General features: G+C 42.6%; 1 protein-coding gene across 1 annotated transcript; it reads left to right on the top strand.

Moving 5' to 3' along the window:
* Positions 1-14,475: 14,475 nt before the first annotated feature.
* tspan2a (tetraspanin 2a) lies at positions 14,476-23,473 on the top strand. Its single transcript, XM_075461577.1, has 8 exons — positions 14,476-14,736; positions 17,101-17,203; positions 21,023-21,120; positions 21,624-21,698; positions 21,805-21,897; positions 21,998-22,069; positions 22,217-22,300; positions 22,462-23,473. Exons 1-8 carry the CDS (start codon positions 14,668-14,670, stop codon positions 22,525-22,527), a joined length of 660 nt encoding a protein of 219 aa, XP_075317692.1. The 5' UTR covers positions 14,476-14,667; the 3' UTR covers positions 22,528-23,473.
* Positions 23,474-25,695: the final 2,222 nt, after the last annotated feature.

Below are 25,695 nucleotides of genomic sequence, written 5' to 3'. Positions count from 1 at the left end.
AGACTTTACTTGCACAACAGACTAACACACAGGTTCAAACGCAGTATACAATATATACACACAGACACATTAACATGCAGACATCTGTGTCTTATCACCAAAGATATCTTACTCTATGCACAAAGTAAATTATTGATATATGTCAAGGTACCAGGACTGCATGTATACACGCCAGACCTGGGTCAAAAAGTATCTGCAAGGGGTTTGTAGCTAAAGATTTGACCTGTTTGAATTATTAAGAGGCGGTAGCTGTGTGTGTATCTTGGCTGTGGTTTACAACAGCCTCACCTTGTGCAGGTTTGGAAATTGTCTACATTTATCACAGCTTTAAAGCATTACACTGAAAATGCTCCAACAAGACAATTTGGGAGTTAAAATGTTCTTCATGTGTGAGGAATTAGACATATTTATCAAGCATTTTACTCTACTGTAAACTACTTAAAAGACCTGTAGAGCTCTCTCCCCTACAGTTTCACTGTGGAACATTTAGCAGAATCCATTTGAACATGGAATATAATATAAGACATGAGATATGATATTAGAAACTATGTTTTAAACTGTGCAAAATATCAGGGGGGTTTTTGTTACCTGAGAACAAGTTGTTAGTATCTATAGGCCGGACAACTTCTCTCCCAGAGATCAGCCATGTTTCTACAGTAGCCCAAAACAAACAAACAAACAAATCAAAAACTAGTTTTATAAAGGCAAATCACAATTTTTTTTACGTCGATAATGGTCAAACAGTTGTTTCTTCTACCTGCTTATAGATAAAGACAAAATTCAGCTGAATGTAATCTTTAAACTTTGTTTTAACATTTTCTATACAGATGTAATTTCGAGTGTAAAGCATAACATCTAAAGAAAAAACTTAAAACTGGATTCATGCTTGCAGAAACTGCACTTATGCTGCTACATTAGTCAAAAACAAGGCTGAAATCAATTCAACTCTGCGGTTTGTTTAATAATCAATAACATTTTGAGCATCTTTAAAAGCAATTATACTCAATTATAAACAATTATAAAATGTCTAGAAATTACAGACACAGTTTGAATTGATTTGGCGAATCTGCCCTAGATTATGTCATTTTCCACTGTCTCCACAGCAGGTTTAATTTAGTGGCATTTAGTTGATGGTTTCTGGAAACTGGTTTTAAATCAAGCTACTGCAAACTGCAAACTGCAGCTTCCAAAAACACAGTGCTTCAGTTTACGAGACCATGTGACATGGTTCCTGACAGCACAAGCTAAAACCTGTGCTGCAATAAACAGCAGCTGAGCTACTGTCAGAGCAACAGCCATAGAGGTTTTGGCACAACGCAGTCAAGCAACTTGTAGTATTTTTCTGCCTCACGGTACACTTTTTTTTATAGCTCATTCCACTCGCTGTGGAAGGCTAATGCAACCCAGAAACTTTGCAAATACAATTTGACCCAGGCCTGATATACGCAAAACTTTTGTACAAATGATGTTGTTGATATTGTTATTTATTAAACACATACAAACATGCACTGTGTGTTTTATGAAGATGTTCATTCAGATCAGAGGAAACCCTACTCAAAAATGTAACTAAATTTTGGCTTTGGTGGATGTCGATAAAACCCACGAGTCTTGTATATTGCTTCCAGTAATTTAATTTATCATTTTGGCTTTGCTTTGTGTTTATCCTCCTGATCTTCTTACTAGAGCAGATCTGGAACAAATGGTTAAAGGCATAAACATAGATAAGATTGCCTATGATTCATGTGGCTAACTTACTGATTATACAATGGCTTGACATGTTCTTTGCTTTGGCAGTGACATTTCACTCTGTCAGTACACAACAAATTGCACTGCTGGCATTAAGTCAGTCTCAACTGTGATTTTCTTAAAGTTCACTGCTCAATTTTGTGTAACAGCCTGAGTTCATAAGATGTCTGGTGTGACTCAGAGCTTGGAACTAAATAGGAAACCAAAACAAATAGCTGTTGAAATTACGTTTCTGGAAGGCACGTTTTAAAAGAAGCCACACCATTTTAGGTGTCTATCTGTCAACTGTAAATATAGCTTTTCAGAGAAAGTTTATGTAGTTGACGACTTGTTTACCTCAAGTTTCACTACACTATTATCAAGCAAAATGCAACACTTCCCTCTAGAGGACAAAGGCTACAACTCCCATGTCTTGTCAGACGTTGGTTACACGATGAATCGAAATGTAAACCAACGTATTCATAATATATTTATACTCTTACTCGGATGTAAGGGATGATTGTATTTATTTCGAAATATAAATCCCTACGGTGTTATGTCTATACGCTAAAAAAAAAGCAAGAAACAGTTTTCAGGTGTTAGCTAGTAAAATATCTGCAACTTGCGCATGCGTCGTGTTGAGTTCATCGTTCATTCGAAGGCTTCGGAAAGAAGAGAACGAACTCTCTGTTCGCTGATCTTTGTAAAATTATCCAACTCTAGGGATGCAGTATAACGTTATGCATGCTCCTTATATGTTGAAGTCCTCTTTATCATTCAGACAAGTCTATTCTTTGGTTCTGTCTCGCTGTAGTACATTCCTTAAAGTTTAACAAGAGCTCGTAACATATCTGAGCCATCAATGTATGACGTTAACAGGGGCAAACATGGACCATAAAGCCGCCACGCGTCATCTTAACACAAACATCATAAATAGCGTTAGAGAGCGGCAGTGAGCTTACATTTCATTTGTAAGTAGAGCAGTGAGTAAAGTAAGTAAAACAATATTTGTTTTACTCTAAAATCAAATCTACGATGCAATAGCTGCCTTTAAGATGACACACAAACTATTTATAGTGTCACTCACTTAGCAACAATTATTTTTATTCTACATACTAACAGCATTCAGGATTCTACCAGCCAAAAACAATAATGCAGTTTTTTTTTTTTAAATCAGCAATAATTATTGATTAATCATCGTTGTTTGTTCACCGATGTGCAGAGGGAGGATAAAGCTATTAACAGAAAGTTCAAATGCATGGAAACTACAAAAAAAAAAAAAAACCCTGCTGATAGTCTCACTATGTCCACTGGATGGAGACAAGGTAATGTTGAGATTTTTTTAGTACTTTTGTGTACGTTGCTGGTTCATTTATTTAGTTTGCTCTCTAACTGATGCATGTCACAAATGATGCAAATGTATAATCTTGTTGTAAAAAATCAACAAGACACAAGAGTGAACTGTATCACAGTGCAGGGCCTCTATTTTTCTGCAAGCCTAACAGTGGCAAGGAACCTTGTTTCTGTCTGACAGAAGACAGTCTTGACAGTCTTGGTAAGTTGCTGGACAGCAACTTACCAATTATTTCTGGTTCGTGAATTAGCATATTCCCTTTCTTGAGAAAAGTCTCAACTGTAGGAATCATCTTGCTATAATCACACTTCACCCTCTGATGAGGTTCTGAGGATGACTCACAGTTGCACCATATGGCGATCAAGTTACACTCCTGCACCCGATTTACATATCAAGCACCGTAGAGGATGGGGGGTTTGTCTGTGCAGGGATAATGGGATTTTAACTCCATTATGCCCTGAGGATATGATATCAGTTTCAGTGAGCTTCCACTGTGATAATTACATGACAGGGTCGAGTGATCAGACTGATATTAGGTTTACAAGGATGAAGCTCAATGATTTCACTCTGGGTCACATGTAAACTAAAAATTATTTGTATGGTGTACAATACAGTCTAACTATTTCTCTGAAAAAATAGGTAGTGGGCAGTGATGTTATGTGTCTCATGATCTACCCTGACTGATCCTCAAACAGTGGGGTCGCTGTTACCCACCCACATCTGTGGAGGAAACAAAGAAAGCACAAACATGAGAAGCCTGGATGTCAGAGTGGGTGAATGCGAGCTGATCCCCCTCTGGTCTGCAGAGATCAGACAGAAGAGCTTTGGTTAACCACCATATTTCTTCTTTCTTCTGGCTTGCATTCAGAATGCAAATTCATCAACAATACGGCCATTTTCATATTAATCAATCAGGTGTTAAACAAAAAATCACATTCGGACAGAGCCGTTCTAAGAACGGTCCTCCTCGAATTTCGTTCTGATAACTGTCCTTCCCCAGCGGAACTGTTTCAGTTTGCATTCGCACATGAGTCGGGACCAGGTCGGGACTGATGCGGCGCAACCAGGGTTGCCAACTCTCACACATCTGCCGTGACACTCACTCTTTCATACTTAGTGTCACGCTCTCACATTTAACAAAGAAATCTCACGCTAGATCATTTTTTCTTTCTGTGTTGATTTTTTTCACTCTCGTTCTATAATTTCCGAATGCTTAAACTCATGATTGGACCACATCAGAATGTCTAATCCCTCTCTGATTGTTGATTCACTGGAAACGGCTTCATTACGTCAGTCGGTACGTCAGTCGGTACGTCAGTCGTTACGTCAGTGACGATGGTCTGCCAAGGCGAAATCTGATTGGTAACGCAGCGCTGTCTCACTACAGCAATGTAGTGTTATTCGTTTCAAGCCAGTTCAGTCTGAGGGTAAGGACAGAATTTACCATTTCACTGAGAAGCCGCGAAATCAGTAAGGTAACACAAGAAATTGGCTTTCACTCGATGGTACCCTCTCTTCCATTATGTGCATAAAAATGAACGACCTAGAGCCGTGCTACAAGTATGAGACCCCGGCTCAGATAGTGAAAGATGCAAAGTCTGCCACAACCCACAGTTCTTTACGATGTGATGATTAGATATGCACGCACTGGTTTTTTTTGTGCCTGGTGGTGGGTGTGTGTGTCTGTCTGTCTGTCTGTCTGTCTGTCTGTCTGTCTGTCTGTGTCTGTCTGGTGGCGTGTGTGTGCCTGGTGGCCTTTTGGAGGGGACTGTATTGTATGAGTTGGAAATTGAAGAGAGACACTTTGGATATGGACATTAAAGGCAAAAAAAGAGACAAAAAAGGCAAAAAGAGAAAAAAAAGAGACCGAGAAAAGGCAAACAAAAAAATGGATCATCAATCCTGATGAATGGTTATTTTTTGATGGTCACAATTGTTACAGAATGTTAATGTTTATATTAATATTATTAATATTTTTATTTCTGATTTGAGTTTATATATTGATATTTGTAATATATTATATTGTATATATTAAGTTATTTTTAAGAGGGACCGTGTACATTGTCATTTTGTACATTTTCTGTTAAATTCTGAATTGATCTATGACTATGGCATGAAACTCCATTAAAAATCTACATATACCATCTCACCTTTGCCTTGAAATTTGTTGAACCAGCCTAGACTAGTTTCTCTCTGTTAAACAACATTGTCTTTTGAAGGGCAGCTGAGGATGTAGGCTATGAATAAGATGTGGATTTAGGATTTGCCATGTCTAACTAGTCACCCTAAAATCGACTAGAATGGAAGAAATTGCATTTAAGAAATGCAAAATTTTCTAGAGGAAGGCCCCACACTCTGCACTATTGCATATTCATAAAATGTATACATGTATTTAACATAATAACATGTATCTACATCATATCTACAAAGATATATATATATATATCTGTACTGTGGAACAACTTCTGAGATGCGTGTCGCAAACCGACCCGCTGAAATCTCACTCCAAGGTTTTTGGAAAAGTTGGCAACCCTGGGGGTCAACCTTATCTGCAGGCCTGTGGCCTGTGGGAACAAGCTGGAGCTACTGGAAAAAAAAAAACAGACACAAAGAGAAGATTGAAACTCCACAGAGAACGCTCTGGTCGATTTGCAGGTTTGATCTGAACCTTCTTGGTGTAACGTGACACACTGTGCTACCCGTTCCTTATTGTGTGGTTTTCAACTGGATTTGAGGGTCCATCCTACTCCCATGTGCACAATATCTCTGAACTGCCTTGGAAGAATTCTTTAAAAAGAAAATCTTGGTTGAATTGTTTTGATTTTGTTGATGAGAAAACCTGACCTTCATTCCATTGATGGGAATTATGTCAAGTACATCTGGTAGGAATTTCACAACATCTGGCTCGAATGTTCACTTGGACCTTGGGAACAACAGGATGAACTCAGAAAATATTCAAGGTTTCATGTGCCAATTTTGTCAAAATAATTTTTTTGGGAACACACTCTCAGTGGGATCACAATTCTCAGCCTACCTGGGAAAATCTATGCCAGGGTGCTGGAAAGAAGATTCCGGCAGGTAGTCAAACCTCAGATTCAGATGGAGCAATGAGGTTTTCATCTTCGTCAGGGAACATTGGACCACCTTTACCCTCACAAGATTATTGTAGGGTTCCAGTCTGTGTTTTGTGGACATGGAGAAGGCTTTTGACTGTGTCCCTCGTGGTGTCCTGTGGGAGGTGGTCCGGGGTATGGGGTATTGGGCCTCTTGTTACGGGCCATTTGGTCCCCGCACATCCTGATACTGGTCCACCATGCGGCGGCTCAGGGGGGGGAAGCGGTGCACCGTCAACACCGTGTATGGTGAGGGCGAGGCTCTGCTGACTTCAACTAGGGACGTCGTGAGTCGGTGGGGGGAATACTTCGAGGGCCTCCTCAATCCTACCGACACTCCTTCCGATGAGGAAGCAGAGTTGGGGAGCTCGGATGTGGGACCTCCCATTTCTGGGGCTGAGGTTGCCGAGGTGGTCAAAAAACTCCTCGGTGGCAAGGCCCCGGGGGTGGATGAGGTCCGTCCTGAGTTCCTCAAGGCTCTGGATGTTGTGGGGCTGTCTTGGTTGACACGCCTCTGCAGCATCGCGTGGACATCGGGGGCAGTGCCTCTGGACTGGCAGATCGGGGTGGTGGTCCCCCTCTTTAAAAAGGGGGACCAGAGGGTGTGTTCCAACTATAGGGGGATCACACTCCTCAGCCTCCCTGGTAAGGTCTTTTCGGGGGTACTGGAGAGGAGGATCCGCCGGATAGTCGAATCTCGGATTCAGGAGGTGCAGTGTGGTTTTCGTCCTGGCCGTGGAACAGTGGACCAGCTCTATACCCTCCGCAGGATCCTGGAGGGAGCATGGGAGTTCGCCCAACTGGTCTACATGTGTTTTGTGGACTTGGAGAAGGCGTTCGACCGTGTCCCTCGGGGACTCTTGTGGGGGGTGCTCCGGGAGTATGGAGTGCCGGACTCCTTGATATGGGCTGTTCGGTCCCTGTATGACCGGTGTCAGAGTTTGGTCCGCATTGCCGGCAGTAAGTCGGACATGTTTCCTGTGAGGGTTGGACTCCGTCAGGGCTGCCCTTTGTCACCGATTCTGTTCATAATTTTTATGGACAGAATTTCTAGGCGCAGCCAGGGCGTTGAGGGCGTCCGGTTTGGCGACCTCAGAATCGGGTCTCTGCTTTTTGCGGACGATTTGGTTCTGTTGCCGTCGTCAGGCCGTAACCTTCAGCTCTCACTGGAGCGGTTTGCAGCTGAGTGTGAAGCGGCTGGGATGACCATCAGCACCTCCAAATCTGAGACCATGGTCTTCGGCCGGAAAAGGGTGGAATGCTCTCTTCGGGTCGGGAACGAGATCCTTCCCCAAGTGGAGGAGTTCAAGTATCTCGGGGTCTTGTTCACGAGTGAGGGACGAATGGAGCAGGAGATTGACAGACGGATCGGTGCGGCGTCTGCAGTGATGCGGGCTCTGCACCGGCCCGTCGTGGTGAAGAAGGAGCTGAGCCAGAAGGCGAAGCTCTCGATTTACCGGTCAATCTATGTTCCTACCCTCACCTATGGTCACGAGCTGTGGGTAGTGACCGAAAGAACGAGATCGCGAATACAAGCGGCCGAAATGAGTTTCCTCCGCAGGGTGTCTGGGCTCTCCCTTAGAGATAGGGTGAGAAGCTCGGTCATCCGGGAGGGGCTCGGAGTAGAACCGCTGCTCCTCCGCATCGAGAGGAGTCAGATGAGGTGGCTCGGGCATCTGGTGAGAATGCCTCCTGGACGCCTCCCCGGTGAGGTGTTCCGGGCCCGTCCCACTGGGAGGAGGCCCCGGGGAAGACCCAGGACACGTTGGAGAGACTATGTTTCTCGGCTGGCCTGGGAACGCCTCGGGGTCCCCCCAGAAGAGCTGGAGGAAGTGGCCGGGGACAGGGACGTCTGGGTTTCTTTGCTCAAGCTGCTGCCCCCGCGACCCGATCCCCGGACCAGCGGAAGATAATGGATGGATGGATGGCATCCTGATACTCCGCTAGTGCTGCCCCTTTGTCACAGATTCTGTTCATAACATTTAGAATTTCTAGGTGCGTTGCAACTTCTTGAACTACGACAGTAGTTTGTGTCAAGATTCTCTTTTTCGCTTTTTTGGCGACGAGAATCCCTTCTCCTGTGGCGTGGCATAACTATGGTCTTCCATTGCGAACAAAAGTGCAGGCCGTTCAGGCTGGTTTATACCAGAGAATGTCTAATGGCGTAGACTGGCTCTGTTTTTACCTGCGTGCAAACGTGACGTCAATATGACGTCATTTCATTGCAGGCCTGGCGTTGGGGAAAACGCGATTCGAAGTGCTTTATGTCCCTCTCGGCACTTCATCGTTTTTCATAGACCGGAAGGACATGGCAGCCTCCATAGAGCTTGCCCACTCTATGTAGATACAGACAAGGGATTCTTCGCTCAGGAGGATAAGTGAGATTGTTGACAGAGATCATTTTACACCAATGAGGACTAATTTATGAATGAATATGTTGATTTGAGCTAATAAATTACTTAATATATTACACAGTGTCCCTTTAAGGAAACAGTGAAACCTTCACATTTAAAAATATAACTATAGCCTACTGAAAAAATACTAAATAATTATTTAAACATTAATATTTAGGCTACTGCCATTTGTAGAGCCTAACACAGACTGTCTATTATACCCCAGCATTTAGAAAAAAAAGGTACATATATGAACCTTTTACCACTTGAGTACATATATGTACCTTTTGGACCCTCAAAAAGGTACATATAGGTACATTTAGGTTAAAAAATTAACCCTAGGGGGTACATTAGTATAGATTTTACCTCAGGGGACAAAAAAGGACCTGTATTGTACCCCTATTTCTGAGAGTGTACATTGAAAGGAGCCAGATGAGGTGGTTCGGGCATCTGGTCGTGATGCCTTTTGGACACCTCCCTGGGGAGACGTTTCGGACATGACCTAACAGGAGGGGGCCTCGGGGCAGCCCCAGGACCTGCAGGAGAAACACTCTCTTGGTTGGTTTGGGAATGACTCAGTTGCCCCATGGAAGAGCTGAATGAGGGGACTGGGGAGAGGAAGGCCTGGGGATCTCTGCTTAGACTGTTACCCCCACAACCCAGATCCAGATAAGCAGCAGAAAATAGATGTATGGGTTGATATTTATTTGACTTTACGGGGTGTCACCAGAGAGCTTTGTTTCCTGTTGGCTTACAAATAGATACATTTTTTTATATGGCAAAATATATCATCATGGTCTAGAAATGATTTGTCTTTTACATATCGATTCAAATTTTTTCCCAAGATGACTAAAATCATTAGCAGCTACATCCCCCAGCTAAAGATGTAGCCTAGTCTTTGTTGTTATGGCTAACATCCAGCATAGTATGCATCAATAGCCGCATTCGCACTGTAGGAACCTTTGGCAGTTCCTATAACCTTTTTCCCGCATCCGTACATACAGGAACTCGGGACCATCGCCCTCAGTTCCTATAACCATTTTAGCTCCTTCTCCCAGGCTGGGTCTTTTCAGGGTTCTATAGGAACACATCTGACGTAGGTGTTTGGTGGTCGGTAGCTACGCCCCATGTCATGCTATCACAGCTGAAATGTTTACTCATACGACACAGACACAACCTGCGTGTGTTTAATAAGTTAAACTTACACTGGTCTCCTTCGTCTGCGGCGCTCTGCTCTCCTTCCTTCATGAAACGAAGAAGTATCTCCTGCACTCGATCCTGACTCTCTGTGTGCTCTTCCAGCCTCGATGTTAGACGCCCGATGGGATCGTCCATGATTAATATCACCATCATGCAGACCATGAACACGGTGGCCTCCCCGCTCTCCATATTAGCTTCTTGGTGGTGTTTTTTTCTTCTCTTCTTACTTTTCTCGGGTTTTGTTTTGTTGTTGAATGTGGCGCTAAAGTAACACGTCACTGTCGCAGAAATTATAGAACGAGAGTGAAAAAAATCAACACAGAAAGAAAAAATGATCTAGCGTGAGATTTCTTTGTTAAGTGAGTGTCACGGCAGATGCGTGAGAGTTGGCAACCCTGTTGACCCCCCAGCATCATACTCAATAGACTATATTGTCATAATAAACACTGTTATCGGTGATACACAAAGAGCAGCTAGTTTCTCTGTGGCAAATTCCTGTCCGGCTACTTTTTTAAGGCCATCTAGGCATAAGTGAGTGTCATTGGCTTCTTAACAGCTAGATGAAATGTGTTGGTCTGGAGTGGCTTCAAAAAAACAAAAGTCTACTCACGTTTTTTTGCAAAAATTAAGAAGAGGTGGTTGCATAATTTGGAGTTTAGTTGTTACTACAAATTTATTATCTTTGGAGTTAGGTTTAAGGGATCAAAATCAAAGTATATTTGCTAAATTACCCTGCTACCCTGATCCGCCCTCTTAGGACATCATCTGTTTCGTCCTAGCTCCTAAAGGCTCTAGCATGGTTGCCGCGTCTGCTCGCGCGAGCGGTGTTGATGACGTCACGAGTTCGTGCCCGCCATAGGACCCTATATAGTGGCGCAAGTCGTTGCGCGCCAGTAGTTGCAATTTTCTCCGTCACAGAGGTGGCGCTGCTACGTGAAGGTTACCTCTACTCTACAACCACGAAAGTGGAGAAGAAAACAATGCCGCTGTCAAGAGCAGGAATAATGTAATTAATGATAGGCCTACTGCTGCAGTTTTCGGATCATTTTAATTTTTTAATTCAGTTAATAGAGGTGAAGGTTTGAAGCCCCCGGCATCAACAGAGTCTCTGCCCTCTTCTTTGCCTTCACGTATCAAGGCCTGGCGCTTCAAGGGAAGCGCCAGGCCTGAAACGTCATTTTGACGTCACGGTGCGACACCGCCGTGACAGACGCGGCAACCATGCTACCGCCTTAAGTGCGGTAAGTTAGGTACCTAGACAAATGGGACAATTTAGAAAACAAAGACAGTTTAGGAAACAAATAAGTGCGTAAAGGCGGTAACATGGTTGCCGCGTCTGTCACGGCGGTGTCGCACCGTGACGTCAAAATGACGTTTCAGGCCTGGCGCTTCCCTTGAAAAGACGGCGCAGCGCGTTGTCGTGCACCAGTCGATTTTTGTAACTTGGCGGCGCCGAGCACAACGAACCGGATGGACCGATGTGAGACCAGGCTCAGTGAGGAGGTGCGTTTGTACAGGCAGCTGTACGAAACTGCAGTGAAACAGCACAGGGAGCACGTAAACTCCCAAAACTGGTGCACAGAGATTGGCAGAACTTTGGGGAAAGAGGGAGAGTTCTGTAAGAATGTGTGGAGGAAGCTACGGGACAGATACGTGAAGGCAAAGAAGAGGGCAGAGACTCTGTTGATGCCGGGGGCTTCAAACCTTCACCTCTATTAACTGAATTAAAAAATTAAAATGATCCGAAAACTGCAGCAGTATCATTAATTACATTATTCCTGCTCTTGACAGCGGCATTGTTTTCTTCTCCACTTTCGTGGTTGTAGAGTAGAGGTAACCTTCACGTAGCAGCGCCACCTCTGTGACGGAGAAAATTGCAACTACTGGCGTCTGCTCGCGCGAGCGGTGTTGATGACGTCACGAGTTCGTGCCCGCCATAGGACCCTATATAGTGGCGCAAGTCGTTGCGCGCCAGTAGTTGCAATTTTCTCCGTCACAGAGGTGGCGCTGCTACGTGAAGGTTACCGCTACTCTACAACCACGAAAGTGGAGAAGAAAACAATGCCGCTGTCAAGAGCAAGAATACTGTAATTAATGATACTGCTGCAGTTTTCGGATCATTTTAATTTTTTAATTCAGTTAAAAGAGGTGAAGGTTTGAAGTCCCCGGCATCAACAGAGTCTCTGCCCTCTTCTTTGCCTTCACGTATCTGTCCCGTAGCTTCTTCCACACATTCTTACAGAACTCTCCCTCTTTCCCCAAAGTTCTGCCAATCTCTGTCCACCAGTTTGGGGAGTTTACGTGCTCCCTGTGCTGTTTCACTGCAGTTTCGTACAGCTGCCTGTACAAACGCACCTCCTCACTGAGCCTGGTCTCACATCGGTCCATCCGGTTCGTTGTGCTCGGCGCCGCCAAGTTACAAAAATCGACTGGTGCACGACAACGCGCAGCGCCGTCTTTTCAAGGGAAGCGCCAGGCCTGAAACGTCATTTTGACGTCACGGTCCACCACCGCCGTGACAGACGCGGCAACCATGCTACCGCCTTAAGACAACTTTATGCGACAAACCCTGGGCGGCGCCATTACTCTCCACAATGCACTTCATTTCCGCCGGAAGTAGTTTGCGCTGCGTTTGCCAATGTAAACAGATGATGCTAGCTTGACAGCCCACTCGTAGATCGCTAATAATGTCCTTATGTAACGGGTTGGCTGTTGATTCCACTTCCACAGTGACTGCCAATCATATTTATCTTTATTCGTGTATCAAGGACGCTCACTGGTTGTCAGGGCTCTCCTCAGCACGTAAATATGGGCTGTGATGTAGGCGCAGCCAGTGCACGAGGATTGAGCCCATGGTAGGTTTGTTACACAAAGCACAGCGTTATACTGAAACTGTATTTAATGTAATAATGCGGTTAGCATTATTATTATTATATATTATGCTCAGTAAGATGACGACAGCATTGCATTTGACTAAATGTGTTTTTATTTTGTAATGTTAATGTAATGGTTGTTAGCGATCTTGGCTCGAAGGCTAAGCTAAACTTGCTAACTTTCTCTCATGAAGCTGTGCCGAACGAGTGCTGCGCTGTGACCGTGAGCTGACCAGTCGTATTTCTTATCGTTATTCAGGCAATAAAAGTCCAGTCCTGTTTACATAATGTAATATAACGTTGAATATATTGTTGTACAAAATTGAAAATAAAGGTTGATGTAATTTCATGAGTGCCCTAACTTCCTTAGAGTGTTACAATTTCTTTTAACACAGTTCATTCATAGTTAACTCATACTTTACATTAATAACACTGGATTAATTAATTGTTTTGAGGAAATTAAACAAATGGCTTCAACTAGAAAGATCATGTATTTAATCCTAAAAGGTATTAAAAAGTTAAATACAAAACGACCCCACAAAATTACATCACTATAATAATAATTTATAATATTAACTGTTAAACATATACTATGCACACAGCAGTGGCGGCTGCTGACTTTTAAAACAGGGGAAGACCATATTACGCTTGGTTAAAAGCATGTCAACTACATTTGGTGTTGCTAACTGCTTAGCTGCGAGCATACACGCCCCCTCCTGAAGCCGGGCGTCCTCAGCTCGGAAGCCTGGCTGTTAGTGGCGGCTTCATAACATGATTTCCTCAGTGAACGGCGGCGATTTCAGAACAAATCACTTCATTAAGCTACAGGACAACATGTTGTAGTTATGAAAGTAAATGCAGTATTGGGCATATCTTGTGTTTTGTGAAGAACTGTTTTATCGTCAATTTAACATTGAAGATGTAGAGATTTCGCCAGAGAATGGGAGAGGCTGCCTCCCGTGTTGTCTCTGAATAGCCGCGGCTGGCACACAGGCAATATTCTAAACCTCATGAGGCATTCTGATCAGTGGACTTCTCAGGTTAACTAGGCCAGCACAGATGGTCAATATGTTGTCCAGTTTACGTGCCATGATGGGAACGGTCTGGGATAAAATCTTAAAGATCTTCAGTCTCTGGATTGCTCTTTCCACATGTATGCGGACATTTGTCAAAGCACTCTCTATCTAACCACTCGTTCAAGTGCTTTCTTGAGTTTGTACAGCCAACTACTGCACATGTCGTTCCCGAACCAATTTTTCTCTTAAGGTTTTCCATCCTTTTTCTCACTGCGTCGATATTGGAGCTAGCTAGCAAAACAAACCGGGGCCCGCCAGACCGGAAGTGGAGAGCATCGACGGGAGGAGTTTAGGAAGTAAAGCGGAAACGGGTCAAAAACTTGTCTATAGGGTCCTATGGCGGGCACGAACTCGTGACGTCATCAACACCGCTCGCGCGAGCAGACGCGGCAACCATGCTAGAGCCTTTACTCTAGCACTAGTTATACTCTTAGCTGTTTGGTTTTGGAAGGAAATGCACTTATGATTTCTTGTGACCTGAAGTTCTTTTGCCTACCGATGTTGAACACACTTATTGTAAGTCGCTTTGGATAAAAGCGTCTCCAAAATGACCAAATAATGTAATGTAAATTTTGAGCAAACAACACCCCTTCCTTAACCTACACCCAAACCCCAAAGCAGTATCACACATTACAAGTGACATCTTCCTTGATGTTGACGGACCCCAACTACCCCCCTCAGGGCGCCCTGAGGGGGGTAGTGGTACGCGCGTACCACCCATGAACTCCACCTAACAAACCCTCACATCACAAATGGGCGGTGCAGGAAGGCGATCAGCAGCCAGTTTGTGCAGCTTATATATTCATGTGTGTACGGGTGTAACGGGGGCAGGTCTTCATCACTACATGGGGTTGATGTCCTACTGGAAGTAGCGAGGGTTTTCTAAATATTGAAAGATTTTAGTTCGAACATATCGGCTACTCAGGCGACATAATGAGTAAAGTGCAAGGTCGGATGAAATGCGTGAAATATCTGCTCTTCGCTTTCAACTTCATCTTTTGGGTGAGTCCGCGCCACAAACGGGTTTGCATGGGGGAAAAAAACCGCTTTTGCTTTTTTAGATTTTACTCCAGTGTTTACACACCCTGATCATCTGCATTGATGTTGTTGCCTGAGGCGCTGCTGCAGATTGGATTGATCTATTTTGAGCAAAAGATTGGTGTTTTTGTGCGGAAAACCTGTTCGTGACCGCCTCCGCCTCGTTCTGCGTGTTTACCTACATGCTGTTTACATGTTCAACGTCTTGCAAATAGCAGGCTGGCTGTTGCCGGGGTTTTTTGTCTGCTTTTAGTGATTTATTCAGTGGAGATTTCGGAAAGGAATATTCTTTTGCAGATCTCCGCGCACCTGCTCTGTCTCTGACTCCCACATACACTCCCACATGATCGATCATCTTCTCGTTTAACCTATTAAAAAGCGCTAAAACAGTGTGACAGCGACTTAAATACTTATAAAGTGTTTAAATTATGACTGACTCGATCCCGTCAGGACCTGTACTAACCCTTTAAACATTCACACTGTGATTTATCCTGAGTGTAATGTACTCAGGTCATTCTGCAGCACACATCAGAGCTGTTACTTTTCCAACACAGATCCTCGCTCATGGTTTGGCAAAGTGCTGCGACTTTCCTGCAGCAGGTCTGGGAGGGTGCAAATCATAGGGTTTATTTTTTCTTTGTTTACAGGCAGGTTATATTCTGTTTTTGGATCATCATGCAGGGTTGTTTTGATCTTCTCTGCTGCCCTGATAAGGTTACCTGCAGCTTCAGCTACTGTGGATTCACCTTAAATTTATCTGGTGTTGTCATTGTCAATATGTATGAATGAAAAATGATATGTTTCAAGCATTTTAGGCTTGTAAGTTTATTACACATTGTCTGTGGATTGTGAAGATACAGAATTCAGCCAAATCTTCTAAACGCAGTTTATATAGTTATCATTTCTTTCATTTTAATTGGTCTATAAATGACACAAGATAAATAATTTAGTAAGCTACAAGTAAATACCAGAGAACCAAGCACCCCAGCATTCACTTTGGGAAGCACAGTTTTAAGAAACATCAGTAGCAGCTTCATTATAATCTAATTTAATATAATATAATATAATATAATATAATATAATATAATATAGTTTAATGCTCTTACTTCAGATTACAAGAGAACTACAGACAGTTCTGGATACAGACCTAGGCTACATACATGGTCTGAAGATTAAAGGCAAAACAGTCTGGGCTGAATCTAACAGTTATTTATTTTTCAGACTCTTTGAGCCGTCAGCAGTGGCACGGATGTTTTACTGTTAAATGATAAGTCTGCAATATATATGGCTTTAAGAGGCTGGACTGACTCATCTGCGCTCTGTAAGACGATCTCTTGTGTCACCCAAACTGACAGCGGCCTCTTTGTTTAGCAGTTTTGGGGCTGAAAGTAGAGTTGTTGTGGTCTGAGCCAAAAGAGGCGTACAGTGCGGTGTCATTTTGGGGTGCAGAGCCAACGAGCAGTCAATGCCAGTGTGAGTTACATCACCCTGGCGCTGTGAGGCTGGCACAGCCTGTGGCGGAAACGCAACGTGGGAGATGGACCACCGATAGTTGCCATTCAGACATGATAGTCCTTGTGGACTCAAAAGCTGCTGTTGCAAAGTGGTCTGGTCTTCCTTTTTCAACATTGTTTATGCTCATTGTTGTTCCTGTAGGGTGATACTTCCCCCTCCTTTGGAATAAAGAGCAAGAAAAGAAGTAAGAACAAGAAAAGTTAAAAGATTAATGCTACATTTTAGTCTTGCAAAATGAAGATTAAGAACTTTACCCTACTTTTCAGACTAATTACCCGTACGCAAGCCCAGATACTTGTGGACCTGCACACATTTAGGATCCTTCATCTTGCCTGGCTCTTTAAACCAAATAATGCCATTGTGTGTGCAGGAGGCCAGGAGGATGAATCTTCACAGGGTTCATTTCTGGCCAGACTTCCCTGGTGAGGAATGCTGCTGCACAGAGGAGATACTTTAAATTAAAATGTTCTTTTTTTTTTTTTTTTTACATGGCTGTACTCAAAAGGAAAAGCATTAACATTCCTGGCAAGAGTTTGTTTTGAATAAACTGAAGAAAAGACAAGCAGTGAGAATCAGCAGCCTCTTTACTGAAAAGAGAAAGACGAGAACACCACCTGCAGAATCTTAATTTACCAGTAATGCGAGAAAGAAAAAAGCATAAGGGGCTCCAAAGTGTGACTGTGAATTGATTTCTGGATAAACGTAAAAAGAAAAATTTAAATTCAAACATGTTCTCAAAGTGTGCGTATTTAAATGTCCTTTTTATTGGACAGAAGTTCGAAATAACACAAATATTGATTTTTAAATCCTCAGTTGTCGGGCTTGTTGGTCCTGGCGGTGGGACTCTGGCTCAGGTTTGACCCGGACACAGTGGAGCTTCTGACAGGCGATGACGCCCCTGACACTTTCTACATAGGTATGTTTAATATGTTTAATGGCCTTATACCCCTGCCTTACATCTACAAAACATACAAAAGCATAATGTGCTCTCAAGGTTGAAGTTTAAAGTTAATCCTCATTCATGTACTCCATTCAAAAACCCGATAAAGCTGGAGAGGGCTGTACTTTTTTTGTGTCGTTGAGGGAAAAACTTCATACTCTTTCATGCTTCTATATCATATAGTACACGATTGTTTATCCAGATCTCCACACTGCTAAAGAATGGTCTAACTGCACCTATTATGCTCTCTGGGATAGGAGGGACAATGTTCTGGGATTTCACAAGCCAAATAATGTCAGAGAAAACTTATAGTGTAGGGAATGGTAGGCAAATATTCAAGAATGTCCAATGCAGTCTACTGCATTGGTTTAAGATAGTCTTTGAGCATCTCTACAGTTTTTTCATAAATTCTTATAATTTTCCGAGTGTACGTTGCAGCCAAAGACTGTACATCAAAAATAGATTTAGCCATCTGCTGTCTGAAGTGAAGCCAAAGTGGAAGTGCCATCAATACCATAGCTGGCTGCTGGGAACAGGTTCCAGCAGAGTCATATTTAAAAAGCGTCAACTTTTCTTTTAAACACTCTAGTCAATAAATCTTATTTCAAATTATTACGGTTTATTGGCTAGATTAACTCCTTGTGATCAGTGTGAAAATACTACCATGATTAGATATATCATTGAGCCTCCAAGACATAATTTTGTCCAACTAAGTTTAAAATATCTCTTAAAAGTTCCATGATGTACTGATGTCGCGGTAGCTACGTCTGCTCTATATCCAGTCTAAGGCCACAGGTCGGTGTATGCGGTTTCCTGTGGCAAAGGTGAATTTTGAAAATGTCAAGACGCCGTTACCAGAAGGGAAGGAGAGGTAATAAGAGGGGATCACTTTGTATTTACAAAACTCACACTAAAACACGTAGCAGATTATTAAAACATACAGTACACAAGACAAACAGCCTTCAGTGTCCAACAGTCGATACAATAGACCCTCTCTTTCTTGCTCTGTGTAGGAGCGAATGATTAGAATGAAGCCTATTCTTGTTACTCCCATTTTGACCATGACCTAAAACAGTGACTTCACTTCATAAGCTCCCCGCTGTGCTGTCAGGGAGCTGGTTTCCTCCCTCAGGACATGAGCAGCAGGTTGGGTGTGTGAGGTGGCAGAGGACTATCCTGAAGGCTCATCTACTAACTGTCATGATTTCATGCAGCACAGCCTTAAAAAAAACTCGCACAGGAGCTTGTCAAAACACGAGGAGGAAAAAATCACAAAGCTTTCAAATGGAATGTCTTAGTTTTTTAAGACAGTTAAGACAGTAAAGCTTTGTTCGGATTTAAACCTCCTCGTCACAGACGCAGGGCTGCAGCCTGAAAACAGCCATATTAAAAAAAGCACTGCGCATGGGCAGACTAATCCGTTGTGGAGGTTTTCTGTTTGTGTAAAGTAGCAACAGCAGGTGAAATATTGTTTTTGGTGGTTTAATTTGACATGCAAATATCCTGGAATTGTTTGGGCTATTGTTCCATTTAGAGTAAAACAGACATGCATCAGGGCAGGGCTACACTGTAATTGACAAGAGGCTGCCCTATGGGGGTGTGTTGTTTCCACAGTTCTCAGTCAAATCAACTGCTTGCATGTGACTCCTGGTTTCCATGGCGATGTCCAAAAAGGCTGAACTTAAAGCTTCAAAACTAACAGAATCTCCTACATCGAAAATATATTTGAAAACATATCTATTTTGTTTTTGACTTCATAGTAAAGAACAATATACAAATAATGAAAACTGACACAACTCATTCACTAAGAATTGTTCATAAAGACGACAACTTCAAACATTTCACTTGAATAAAGCCAATGTTTAGGAAACTGTCTGCTCTGATTCTGCTCTGTTTGCAGTGTTGTCTACTTAAAACCAGCCATAAGCAGAAATATGGCTGGTTTCATCCATAGCATTTCTTACCGAATCTTCTTGTTCATATTTGCATCCCCCTCGTGTCTGCTGTGAAGCTACGTTTTGTTACGTTCCAATGCACCAAGGCATCTTTATTTCTAAGTTTAAATCGATCTTTGTGTTGGGAGTGCACCGAATGACAGAGAATCCAAGGACTAAAAAATACAGAGATTTGTGCTAAAATGTAGTGAAAGTAAAAGTAAAAATCAATCAAAAAAACAAGTACTCAATAAAAGTATTGACATGTGAAAATTCTACTTTGTTTACAGTGTAAGTTGACTATATATATATATATTCATATATATATATTTGGATGATCCTGGAGAGGATCTTGGAGACGACCGGTTACAATAAAACTACCACAAACCTCCCGAACTGACGAAAGACGAAACACAGTGATACCATTAAAATTAAAGGTGGCAGCATTCCCTGTGGGTGATTCACTTTCCATTCTGTCATCTCCACCTCTATGCTCTCCGGAGTGTAAACAGCCATTACGTGTGCGTGTATAAGTTAGGAACAAAGTTAAACTATGAGATATTACAGATGTTTACATTCTCTAACTGAAACCTGCTTTGAGAAGCAGGAAGGTTTCTTGGCAGCTTTTTACCCCATGTCACCGGATTCACTAAGATGAGGTGTTGTGGCAACACAGCGAACATTAAAGTCAGTGATTATCTAATGGAAAGAAACAGGCAGGTAATATCTGTCTGTGTTGACACCTTTTATATACAGAGGAAGCTTTCTTGGCTCATTATATTTTCCATTGCGAACTCAGAGAATTTGCTTTGAAACTGTGCATCTCATGCTTCCAGCTATCTTCAGGTCAGTAGTCTATTCACCGCGTCCTTACCCGCCCTTTTGCTCGTCAACAGCAAAACAACAGCTTGCATTGGACCCATGTGGATTAATTAAGTTGCTGCAGTTGTTGCTGTCTATGTCACTGATTAGGTCCTGAGCCTGGACCTCAGGGAGCAGCCCGGTGTATAGTTACAGTGTGGAGGAGCCAGTAGTGAGGGCTGGGAGCAGGGGAGTAGATAGGCGGGGTGGGGGATGACGTCACCCGAGCTTGAGGGGAGCCGAGACAGTTGTGTTCTGCAGAAATCAAACCCTCCTAAATTGGATTGGCCATTTTGTCAGACAGATGGGATCTGCTTTACTCTGCAGGAGAACAAATTAACAAAGTCTGTAACTAGAAACCACACGAATGCATCAAAAGAGTGAACCGCAACCTTGTTTCTCAGTGGGCTCTATCAGTTGAGCTTGACGTGTGACCATGATAAAACACAGACTCTGCCCATGCCTCAGACATCTACTGTAGTCTATATATGGAAAGGACTTCTAGCTATATTTGTGAAAGCCCAGAGGAGGAGAGAGCTCAGTGCTTCCACTTATTGAATTCCCAACAAAACCCCCCACTGAAACCAGTATTTTCTGTGGATTTCAGTAATGTAGACACAGTAACCACTGCAGCGAGGACACAATTCACACACACACGCACACACACACACACACACACTAAAATAATTGTACCAAGAAAAAAAGCCAGGCAACAAAGCCCACCAATCAACCCGCTATAAGAGTAGGCTAATAATCAGATTGTGAGCTTCCACCTACTTGTTCCTGCTGCTGCTCAAAAACAACAGTCTTTTTATCAATTCTGCTCCCAGAGACGTGAAGGCACTTAGATCACACTGCCCCCCTCAGCTGAAGCTCTGAACTGCAGAGACATGATCGTCATGCGTCATTAGATCCTCTGAACTGATAGATCATGAACATGACGGTGGATTCTTCTGATTTTTCTGATGTCTTTGATCTTTCTGCCTGTGTCTCTCCTCAGCTGTGTACATTCTCCTCGGCGCAGGAGGCTTGATGATGGTCGTTGGGTTCTTCGGTTGTTTTGGGGCCGTACGCGAGTCCCAGTGTCTTCTTGCGTCGGTGGGTTCAAGGGCTCAAAAGTGCTTGTGCTGTTGTCTTGCTGTATGTTACTCTGAAACTATTTCAATTTGAATTTTTGAAGGTAAGATCTTTTCATTTTAGAGGTCTATAAATGGTTAATAATTTCCATGAGTACAAGAAAGAACAATGTAATGTGGCACTAATTTGAGGGGACGAGAGTTTGATTGGTCCACTTTCATTGAGTTCCTAATCATTTGCAAGCACATTAGCTGAATGAAGCTGAAGTTTGATAAATGAATAGTGGATACACTTTTTTTTCATGTTATTAGATTAAACTTTAATGTAAATTTATGTGGAATCCTCCCAGAAACTGTTTGTCCAAACACTGTTTTCAAGGGTAAGAATGAAAATATACACTTGATAGCAAAAGGTTCCTGGAAAAGTATGGACCCCAAAAATAATTTTGAGCTCTGATTCCAATTCTTGAACTAAAAACAGCCCTCGCCTGAAAGCAATACTTAACTTTCTTTCCTTTCCGCCAGTTCTTTGCTTGCCTTCTGATAATCTTTGGAGCAGAGATCACTGCTGGTGTTTTTGGATTCATGAACAAGGAGCAGGTAAAGTTACTCATTTATTTAGAGTTTAATAAACCAAAGAGCAAAATGTCATCTCAGATCTTTTTTTTTAATTTTTTGCCCTTTTTTACTCTTCCCTTTATATCAGATTGCAGAGGACATCCACAAATTTTACAAAAGCTCCCTTGCTGACGACAGCGATTTGAATCGCACTGCGATAGCATTAATTTACCACAAAACTGTGAGTAAAGCTTGTGTTGCGATCACTTACATCCCTTGTACTGGCTGGCACTTGTAGCACCAACACAGTTTTATTCTCTTTCTTTTTTTCGCACACACAGCTGAACTGCTGTGGAAGTATCTCACAGGACACGTCGGAGGCTCTGTGCGCAAATACTCCAGAGGACACCCCGGTAAAAGCTCCTGCCTGCTGTGACACTCTGTGCCCACACGGTGGCACTATAACACCACTTTACAATGAGCAGATTAGGTGCAATAATGTATTTTTTTATATATTAAATTTGTGGAGATGTCACTGTGGATGTTTTCTGTGTCTTCAGGATTGTCGGACGGCGATAATAGACTTCTTCGATGAAAAGCTGCATATCATTGGATATATAGGGATTGGTGTTGCTGGAGTTGTGGTGAGAGTTTCCAAAATCTTGAGCTTAAACCTGATTTAAAAAAAGACAGGTTTACATTTTTGACCATTTATCTTCGAGCTGCTGATCATTTTGGCTTCTAGTGCTTATATGAGGCTGCATTAAGTGCTTTAACCAGTAATAATGCATGTGTCTTTTTTCAGATAATTGGAATGATCTTCAGTATGGTCCTTTGTTGTGTCATCAGAAACAGCAGGGAGATTATATAGATGGTGAGCAGATCGCACGCCCTCCCAACAACAACCAGACCACTACACACTCACTCAACCCTTCATAATCAATGTATCTGCATGAGAAGGGGAACACCAAAGTTACATTTCAATGGCATTCCTCATAGTCCAGACTGAAGTGGTGGGGAGGTTCACCACGTGGACCACGTTCAACACGATACGCTGGATCGTTATCTTCACACCTTCCCCCTTGACTCCACCAGCACTGAAACGCTGATTTATGTCTCTGTCCTTTTCCGTAACACATACTCAGCTTTTCCCACAACTCTGTGACATTCCTCGCTTTTTAACATGTTTTTGTCAGACTGCTGGTGCTCCACAGAGGCTGCAGAGCTCCACTGTAGCCACAACACAGGACTACTGTGACTGAGGATTATTTTTGTAAATATGGACAACTACATTACACCCCCGCTGTTAACATAATTAATTCTGTTCCGTCTAATGCCAGTCATTCTTTGTGTGCTTAGTGTTTTGAGGACTAGCCTACCTTTGCAGGTTAAATTTCCATCACGTGCCTACTCTTTGTCGTTCGGTCACACAGTCAAGCTTCCGACTACTGGATTATTTGCCAGTTTCTCGTGATTTGAATTTGTACATAACGGCTGTGTTTGCCCCCTGCCTCCATTCGCAAGTATTTCTACTGTAAAGCACAATAGAGGAAATGTAGACGTGATATCAGCCCAAAGGGGGACGAAGGTCTGATGATTAACTGCCTTTTGTAAAATCTCCAAATGTATCAGCAAGGTCAGAAACATTTTGTTCTGATCTCTTCTCGAGTCCATTTGAACTGTAACAGTGAGCTAGTTTGCATTTTGTGTTAATTCCTGTGGATGTAAATTTTGTTGGCGTGCCAATAAGATGTGAATTATAGAACAGTTTGTGTCATAACTATAACCGTAATAAAAATACTGGGTGCTTTTATTGACACGTTTTCTGTTTTTCGCCTCTGCTGTGCCTGGATTGTCAGCTCGCTTCCTGTTCAGTGTCAGAGAAGGAGAGCGGACGAGTGCATCAATGTAAATTCTGCGGTTGTGGAGTTTCCTGAACACATCGGCTCTCTGTGCGGGTCTGCTGATGAGATGGTGCAGACACACTCAGTTACGACAGAAAAAGAGGAAAACTAATAATAGATTACATTAACAGGAAGGACACTGGATTCACTGCATAATTCGTTTTTTCAGTGGCGATAAAGAACCTTCCAGGCAAAATAATGGACTGACTTCAGTCCCATCAACATATATTTGTCCAACTCTACTTTTTAAGGCAGATTAAGGCCGATCAAAAGTTCAGGCACAATGACCTTAAAAGGCCCACTGGTGTGGGAAACAGATTATAGGCCCTGATCAGAGGATCAAATAATGGGCTCGTCAAATCAGTTATGTAAACAAGTATCAGGCCGTGCGTGGCTCTACATGTCCATCTATGCATTTTCCATTTGTCCCAGACAGGTCGTCGATCACAGGGCCAACACAGAGACAAACAATACAATGCACAGACACACTCATTCCTAGTCAATTTAGAATCCAATTAACGGAACATTTTTGGGGAGGAGGCCATAGTACCTAAAGAGAGTCTTCACATCATGATTCCAACCTGTGAGGCGACAGTGCAGCCAAGCCCGACGACTGCATGGTAAAATGTTGAATTCCGAGTTTTACTAAAGTATAATAAAGATAGAAAAGACTTTGGCTGAAATGGGACCATCAGCTATTTTTGTTAGCAGCCTAAGCTAACAAAAGTCCTCTGAGGAAAAACTACAGGGGGCTCTGTAAAGCAAGTGAACAGGGAGATAGAGATCCAAACGAGGTAAGATCAGGGTATGCAGCAGTTTCCAAGCTGTTGGCTCAAAGCATTACTCCCATAACTGTAATTAGAGGTGGTCTTAATGTTGGCAGAGAGGGAGCCAATTACATGGCAAAACAATCAGGACCGATCACAAGGAAATCTTTAAGACATCTATTTTCTAAAAGAAGCTACTGTCATGAAGGCTGGTGAGGTAAATGACATTACTGGGTATGACAGAAAAAAAGGTGAGCGTCACCTGCATAAGAATATTAAGAGACATCACTCAACATGTCCCAGCATACATGAAGTATGTCCCACATCGATGCTGAGTAATAAAAAAAAATGCTCATAAATCCTGTTTAGGTTACAGAGCACAGTCCATTCAATGACTCACACCTCCATTACATCCCCCCTACCGGACTGCCATGCTTGTCCCAATCAAAACCTTAGTTACATCAATATTCCTAGTAACACAAAGCTTCAGCCCATTAGAGTTTCTCCCTCCCCTCTAAAGTGTCTTATTGCATCAAACTCTGTCGGAGCTGGTGTTGCCAGATCTTGTGATCGGCCTTAAACAAGCAAATTGTTCTTATGAGCAGCTCAAAGTTGCTCATAATACATCCACCTGGCAACTCTGGAGGTAGGATGGTGAAGTAAAGCAACAGTGTGTGGTAAGATGCCTTAAAATCTCCAGGACATTGCACTGTAGTTAAGGTACATACACATCTCCACACCTAATTCTAATTATCATTTACCCCGAATACAACCGTACTCTTTTTAAGGTGATTAAAAGAAATCTCCATTGTTATTAAATCTAAACACTGCTGACACGGCAGTGTTTTATTGAATGAGGTCTTAACTTAAATCAGAGTCCCTCTTTTCATGTAACCAAGGTTAGATCAAAGGTGTCAAATGCACCAAGAAAACGAAGTAAAATGAGGATATTTACCTTCATCTGTTCACGAGGATGTTGTGACCATTAACAGCTTTGAGTAGCGTTTTCATAAAAGCCACTTTAATTACTCTTTTTACGTTTTAAGGGCTTGTTGAGCCTTCTTCAGGGTTTTAGAAATTGATCTTTTACAAGATCAATCAGTGACATCCAGGGACGACAACTTCTGTTACCTTGAAAAAGTCAGATACACACACAGAGGATCAAAACAGAAGGCAGGGAGCTTACTTTTTAGATTAAAACAGGCAGAATGACTGAAGTCCTTTCCTTCTGTTACGTCACACAAAACATGCTCCCGTTAACTTATTGCTTTGTGTAGAAGCATAAATATATCTATAGATATCCATCAACAAGGATTTCTGACCAACTGCTTCAATAGAGCATCAAGTCAAAGCACAAGCATGAACACA

Source organism: Odontesthes bonariensis, chromosome 3, assembly GCF_027942865.1.
Source record: "Odontesthes bonariensis isolate fOdoBon6 chromosome 3, fOdoBon6.hap1, whole genome shotgun sequence".
Classification (NCBI taxonomy): Eukaryota; Metazoa; Chordata; class Actinopteri; order Atheriniformes; family Atherinopsidae; genus Odontesthes; species Odontesthes bonariensis.
This window is presented reverse-complemented; position numbering and strand designations above follow the sequence as displayed.

What these genes read in the sequence shown, in the direction of transcription:
- tspan2a (XM_075461577.1), top strand. Translation starts at nt 14,668, where the DNA reads ATGAGTAAAGTGCAAGGTCGGATGAAATGCGTGAAATATCTGCTCTTC. An exon ending in CCCTGACACTTTCTACATAG is followed by an intron (nt 17,204 to 21,022) that starts GTATGTTTAATA and finishes GTCTCTCCTCAG; the next exon opens with CTGTGTACATTCTCCTCGGC. An exon ending in CCCAGTGTCTTCTTGCGTCG is followed by an intron (nt 21,121 to 21,623) that starts GTGGGTTCAAGG and finishes CCTTTCCGCCAG; the next exon opens with TTCTTTGCTTGCCTTCTGAT.